Below are 7,049 nucleotides of genomic sequence, written 5' to 3' on the forward strand. Positions count from 1 at the left end.
AACAAAATAAATCATAAGCAAAGAATAAAGCATTAAAAGGAGCAAGAGAGGGGCCGGGCGGTGGCGCTAAAAGGTAAGGTGCCTGGGGCTGGAGAGATAGCATGGAGGTAAAGCGTTTGCCTTTCATGCAAGAGGTCATCGGTTCGAATCCCAGCGTCCCATATGGTCCCCTGTGCCTGCCAGGAGCAATTTCTGAGCATGGAGCCAGGAGTAACCCCTGAGCACTGCCGGGTGTGACCCAAAAACCACAAAAAAAAAAAAAAAAAAAGGTAAGGTGCCTGCCTTGCCTGTGCTAGCCTTGGACGGACCGCGGTTCCATCCCCCGGTGTCCCATATGGTCCCCCAAGCCAGGAGCAACTTCTGAGCACATAGCCAGGAGTAACCCCTGAGCGTTACTGGGTGTGGCCCAAAAACCAAAAAAAAAAAAAAAGGAGCAAGAGAGTGCTGAAGCGATAGCACATTTGCCTTGCACATGGCCAATCTGGGTTCTATTCCTAGCATCCCATATGGTTCCCTGAGCACCTGCACGAGTAATTTCTGACACAGAGACAGGAGTAACCCCTGAATGCCGCCACGGTAACCCAAAAAGGAAAGAAAAAAAAAAAAAAAGAAGAGCAAGAAAGGAGCCAGCGCCAAAGCACAGAGCCTAGGATGTTTGTTTGTTTGTCTTGCATATAGCCAACATAGGTTTGATCCCCAGCATCCTATAGGGTTCCCCGAGCCCTTAAGAGTGATTCCTGGGGCTGGAGAGATAGCTCAGCAGTGTTTGCCTTGCAAGCAGCTGACCCAGGACCTAAGGTAGTTAGTTCAAATCCCGGCATCCCATATGGTCCCCCGTGCCCGCCAGGAGCCATTTCTGAACAGATAGCCAGGAGTAACCCCTGAGCACCGCCAGGTGTGGCCCAAAAACAAAAACAAAAACAGAAAAAGAGTCATTCCTGAGAACAGTTAGGAGTAGCCCCCAAGTATGGCCTGAAAACAAAAATAGAAATGAAAACAAAAAAGTGGACAGAGTAGAGGAAGCAAGAGGAGGGGACACAGAGATAACACTGACAGGTGAAATAATAACTGTGACAAGATGGCACAGAGGGACAGAGGGATACAGGCTGGGTGGTGAAGCAATGAATCAAATATATATAACCAAATTCCATTAATGCTTTGTCTACACAGCCAATGCACCACAATCTGAACTTTTATCTATGCTTGAAAAATTACAACTAAAATGTTAAAGTGCCTGGCACTCCTGCTGCTGACACTGGTCCAACCCCCAACACCTCATATGGTTCCTCCAGCACTGGAGGAAGTGACCCACATGTACAGAAGCAGGATTGGCCCAAAATCCCTCCCTCAAATAAAATCAAACATAACATTGAGGGCTGGAAAACTAGCACATGCTTTGCATGCCAACACATTGACCAAGACCTTGGTTTACATCCCTAGCACCATCTGAGCACCACATTAGGGGTCATTGTGGACATAGCCAGGAATAGCCCCTAAGATTGATGGGTGTGATCCAAACTCCTCCCCTGCAAGCCCCAAAAAGATGTGGGGGAAAACAGCCATGCCTACCAGGGAGATGGCTCAAAAAGAAAGAGCACAGGATTTGCCTGTAGGATTCCCAAGTTTAGTATATGGCACCAAATGGTCTCCCCAAGCATCATATCAAGTATTGCCAGTGTGACCCATGCCCCCACCCCAAGACCCAAATGTTACAGATCTGTATCCAGCCTCTGCAGTCCAATCTACAGATTTATGATGGGGAGCTGGTCAACAGAGCTGGGCAGGGCCCCCACTCACCCACAGACTGGCCAGAGAATGCGGCAATGATCTGGGGGCTGGCAAAAGCCTCCAGCCTGTTCTTCAGCGCCTCCAAGTGCACACACTTCTCCGAGTAGTCGGGTGTGTCCACGAGCATGGCTAGGCTGTTCTGCATCCCGATGAGCTTGGCGGAGATGACAGCTATGTCCTAGGGAAAGAGCAGGAGAGATAGCCCCAATTTGAAAAGGCCTCTGCAACTTCAAGATGAGCCAAACTCAGGACTGAGGAGACGGTTCCAGGTCTAAGGCACTGGCCTTGTAAGTGGTTCGATCCGGACACCACCACAGAGGATTCTGGAAGTTTGCATGTCTTAGGTCAACAGAAGTTTTTTTGTTTTTGTTTTGTTTTTGTTACTGTGCCATATCTGTCAGCAGTCAGAGACTACTCCTGGTTCTGCACTTAGGGATCACTCCTGGTGGGCTCAGGGGACTCCAGAAGGTAAGAGATAGAGACCAGGTGGGCCTTGTACAAGGCAAGTAACTATTTATGCCCTCTGTACCATTTTCATGATACTCTATGTGCTATTCATTTTTCTAATTCAGAGTGGGACCAGAGATATAGTACTTGGGAATTGCCTTCAATTCTTGGCATCAAATATGGTCCTCAAGCACTACCAGGAGAAATTCCTTATACTAATAATGAGATTTATGTTAGAAAATTATATATCTGAGGGGTCGGAGAGATAGCATGGAGGTAAGGCGTTTGCCTTTCATGCAGAAGGTCATTGGTTCAAATCCTGGCATCCTATATGGTCCCCCGAGCCTGCCAGGAGCAATTTCTGAGCATGGAGCCAGGAGTAACCCCTGAGCACTGCCGGGTGTGACCCAAAAACCAAAAAAAAAAAAAAAGAAGAAAATTATATATCTGAAACTCAACAATGAATCATTGTAGGAGAAAGAAAGGAAGAAAGAAAGAAAGGAAGGGAGGGAGGAAGGAAGGAAGGAAGGAAGGAAGGAAGGAAGGAAGGAAGGAAGGAAGGAAGGAAGGAAGGAAGGAAGGAAGGAAGGAAGGAAGGAAGGAAGGAAGGAAGGAAGGAAGGAAGGAAGGAAGGAAGGAAGGAAGGAAGGGACAAACTAAAAAGAAAAAAATAAGCCATATTTAAATCTATTCTGTCTCTCAGACCTATACTAAGAATTTATTAAGCACTGCCCCTTGTTGGGGCTAAAGCAACAGTACAGCAGAGAGGGCACTTGCCTTGCACACTTGATTTCCAGTACCTCAGAGTCCCCTAAAACCTACCAGGAGTGATCCAGCGCACAAAGCCAGTAGTATTCCCTGAGCACTGCAGGGTGTAAGAGCTGCTCAAAAAAAAATAATAATAATTGCTTTTTGTTTATTTGGTTGGTTTTGGTTTAGGAAACACACAAGTGCTCAGGGCTTCCTCCTGGCTCTGCGCTCAGAAATCACTCCTGGCTAAGCTTAGAGGATCCTTTGCAGTGCCAGGGATAGAATCAGGGTCGACCATAAGCAGGCCAGTGGATTTACCCACTGTGCTTTCTCCCTGGCCCTTTTCTGTTGTTCTTACTGTGGGTTCGCCAGAGGCTACAATACAGACTGAGGAGACCCTGGAGTTTCTGCCCACCCTAAGTCTTGGTGGTTCTGAGTGCTCCCACTGAGTTCATGTGTTCAAGCCTTGAGTTCCCCCTAGACAAGCAGGCCTATTTCCACTACAGTCCCAGACAGAACACCAACCTGTGTCTTAAAAGTTTCCTCAATGTCTGCACTCAGTGTGCTCCACTTATCGGCTTCCTGCAGGGACTCAGCTGCGAGCTGCATTCGGGTCTTGACCTGGTCGATTTCCACCAGTACCTATGGGAGAAGGTACATGATTGCTGCCTCCTCTGAGATCCCAAACATAAGGACCACATTGGTGCTCCCTGAGGTGAAGGGAGTCTCAGACCCCATCCACCACCACAATTGAGAGACAAAGGGGGCTGCATGAGCCAAACAAACAAGCAGCGAGGCTGAGCTAGACAAGGCGGGCATGCAGGCATGCAGATGAGTAAAGGTGGGTGTGGGTTCCTGAGAACCCATATCCTGACTGAGCATGCAGACAGGCCGGAGTTCACACCTGCATTGATTGTGATGTATTCTGCTCAAACTTCCTGATGTCTTCCTTGACCAGAATCATCTGTTCCTTCAAGAAAGACGCCTCCTGCTTCAGGGCTTCGACGTCCCGAAGCACTTTGGGCATGTTCTGCAGAGCCTGGTGACTAGTCTCTATCGCCAAACACGAAAGGGAAAAGGTGAGACCCATTGCCAGGGGACGGCATGACTGTCTAGGGCAGGCCCTCAGTTTTCCAAGCCTTCAAGCAGACTTAAGGGATCAATGAATTGCGGAAGATCAAACCCAGGTCAGCTTCATGCAAGGCAAGTACTCTAACCATTATAGTTTTCTCTGGCCCCTGATGGATATTTTTTATTTTAGGGGGCACTTCTAACTCGGTGCTCATTCCCAGAAGTGTTCTCTAGCACTCTCCCATTCCCTAGACTAAATTAACAAGTAATGCACCAACAAGGGCCAAAATGATAGCTCAGCTGTAGGGCGCATGCAGCGGGCCTGGGAAAAACCTGGGTTCAATCTTCGGATCCCCCATGGTCCTGAGCCTGCCAGAAGCGATTTCTGAGCACATAATCAGAAGTAACCCCTGAGTGCTGCTGGGCGTGGCCCAAAAACCAAAATGAAAAAAGAAAAAAGAAATGCACCAACAGTTTGTGCCAATACGGGCCTTATCCCATCACTGATAAAACAAAATGCACTAGAGCTGAAAAGATCTATAATCAGGAAGTAAGGTAGTGCTGGTCCTGCATGTAGCGGACAACAACTCAACTCCCCGGCACCACATATACTCCCCTGAACACTGCTCAGAACTCCTTAGCGTAGAACACTTGTTTATCTGACCATCTACTTCCCAGGGTCAGTATGAGCCAAGCAGAAGAGAGATGTGCAGTGTATCTAAACAGCGTAGAAGGAACAAAATTCAGGGGCCAGAGTGACAGTACAATGGGTAGGGCTTTTGCCTCGCTGCAGTCAACCCAGGTTCAATCACTGGCACTACATATAGCCCACCAGGGGTGATCCTTGAACTCAAGAGACAGAATTAGTACGGCGCACCCCGAGTGTGTCCAAAACCAAACTACAACAAAAAAAAAGAATGAATAAAACTCAGGGGCATTGGGATTAGAGTGATAGCACAGTGGATAGGGCATTTGCCTTTCACATTGCCAACCTGGGTTAAAACCCCACCATCCCATACGGTCCCCAAGCCAGCCTGGAGTGATTTCTTTTTCTTTTTTCTTTTTTTTGGGGGGAGGGGGTTTGGGGGCCACACCCAGCAGTGCTCAGGGGTTACTCCTGGCTCTACGCTCAGAAATCGCTCCTGGCAGGCTCAGGGGACCATATGGGATGCTGGGGTTCGAATCACCATCCTTCTGCATGCAAGGCAAACGCCTTACCTCCAAGCTATCTCTCGGGCCCCCTGGAGTGATTTCTGAGTGCAGAGACAGGAGCACCACCAGGTGCGCCCCCCCCCCCAAAAAAAAAAAAAAAAAGCTCAGGGGCAAGAGAGGATGAGGTGGTGCTGGTATTCATATTTTCTTTATCGATGTCCATCAGAAGATGGCTAAAGTCTCCATTTGGGCCTCCCATCCTACCAGGCTTACTGCCACTAAAACTGCCCGTGGGTGTCAGTCTCACACACTTGCATGGGCGCTTGCCAAAGGACAAGGTCCACTGATGGCAATTGAAGATTATTCTATTCTAGGAGAAGAAGGGTAGAGGTGGGATACCTGCCGTGCTGGGGGTGGAAGCCAGCGCTCCTGTATGCAGCAGATGCTCTGGCCCTGGGAGCGTCCAGCTCCCCACAGCAGACTTCATAATCTTATTAAAGAAAACGCTATAGACCTGGCGCCAAGGAGCAGTAAAACAAACCCAGTACCGAGATGGTCCCGGAGCTGCAGCCACCAGGTTGAAGGCGACTCAGCACGGCTAGTTCCCATGTTAGCGCAGATATTGGTGCACCCTAGACCCGCGCGCCCCATCTCTGCACTTGAATCTCTAAACTCTGGATTCCTGAATCCCGGATCCCTACACCCCTGATTCCTGTATCCCGGCTCCATGCATTCCAAATCCCTGAATCCCAAATCCGTGAACCCCGTATCCGTGCACCCCTGAACCTAGATCCATCCATTCACCCTGGTTCCCTGCACCAGGAATCCCTCCGATTGCTGCACCCAGATCTGCGCACCCTAGTCCCTGAACCCCAGGTCCTTGTATGCACCTCTGGCCCCTGCATCCCGGATCCGATCACCCCGGTAGGGTTCCTGCACCCTACCACACCCTCCCATCGGTGCAGTCCCAGCCCCGCGAGGCCGCGCCGCTCACCCTCCACGGCGTGGTTCACTTCTTGGATGAAGAGCTGCAGCTTCATGACCAGGGTGGCCGCGTGGCTGTCCGCCTTCCCCGCCGCCGCCTCCTTGGGCCCGGCCCTGAAGGCCGCGTTGATCCAGTCCTTCACGTCGAAGTCCTCGGCCAGGAACTTGGAGAAGTCCATGGCAGCTCACTAGCCTTGGGCCTCCACGTCCAAGTAGCGCCTAGTGGCGCCGAGTAGCTCCGAGGCCGCGGAGGCCGGCGGAGTTGCAGGAGCAGAGACGCTGCCCCGGGACCGGCCCACCCTTGACACCTGCCATGAACCACTTGGCCTTCGGTAACACCCGCCGGGATCCTCCTGGCAGCCGCTAGAACTGACCCTCGCCGCGCGCCGTACTTCCCCCGGAAGTGGCTCCCTGTTACCATAGTGACTGATCGCGCTAGATTACGTCAGTTCCGGAGATATGCCCTTCCCCCACCAGTGGAAGAATGCCCCGCAGGTTCTATGCATGGGGTGATGGCTGGATGCATAGCTCTGTGCTCTTTCAAATGTGGTTGATCCTCAGTATACTGGGCTATTTGGTGAATAGCATTTAAAAATTCTTATTTATTTTAAATCACCGTGAAAGTTAAAATGTTATTGATAGGGCCCGAGCGATAGTACAGTGGTAGGGCGTTTGCCTTGCACTCAGCTGACACCGGATGGACCCTGGTTCAGTCCCTGCATATGGTCTCCCGAGACTGCCAGGAGCAATTTCTGAGCAGAGAGTCAAAAGTAACCCCTAAGCACAGCCGGGTGTGTCTCCCCTTAAAAAAAAAAGTTTTGGGGCCCGGAGAGATAGCACAGCGGCGTTTGCCTTGC

At 50.4% G+C, this 7,049-nt stretch overlaps 1 protein-coding gene across 1 annotated transcript in view; it reads right to left on the reverse strand.

Moving 5' to 3' along the window:
* COG7 (component of oligomeric golgi complex 7) overlaps positions 1-6,561 on the reverse strand; it is a 44,248-nt gene extending 37,687 nt beyond the window's left edge. The window contains 4 exon segments of the mRNA XM_049789507.1: positions 1,798-1,966; positions 3,511-3,627; positions 3,890-4,038; positions 6,203-6,561. Of these exon segments, the coding sequence (XP_049645464.1) occupies positions 1,798-1,966; positions 3,511-3,627; positions 3,890-4,038; positions 6,203-6,371 (604 nt within the window). The 5' untranslated portion in view covers positions 6,372-6,561.
* Positions 6,562-7,049: the final 488 nt, after the last annotated feature.

Source organism: Suncus etruscus, chromosome 15 (assembly GCF_024139225.1).
Source record: "Suncus etruscus isolate mSunEtr1 chromosome 15, mSunEtr1.pri.cur, whole genome shotgun sequence".
Lineage (NCBI taxonomy): Eukaryota > Metazoa > Chordata > Mammalia > Eulipotyphla > Soricidae > Suncus > Suncus etruscus.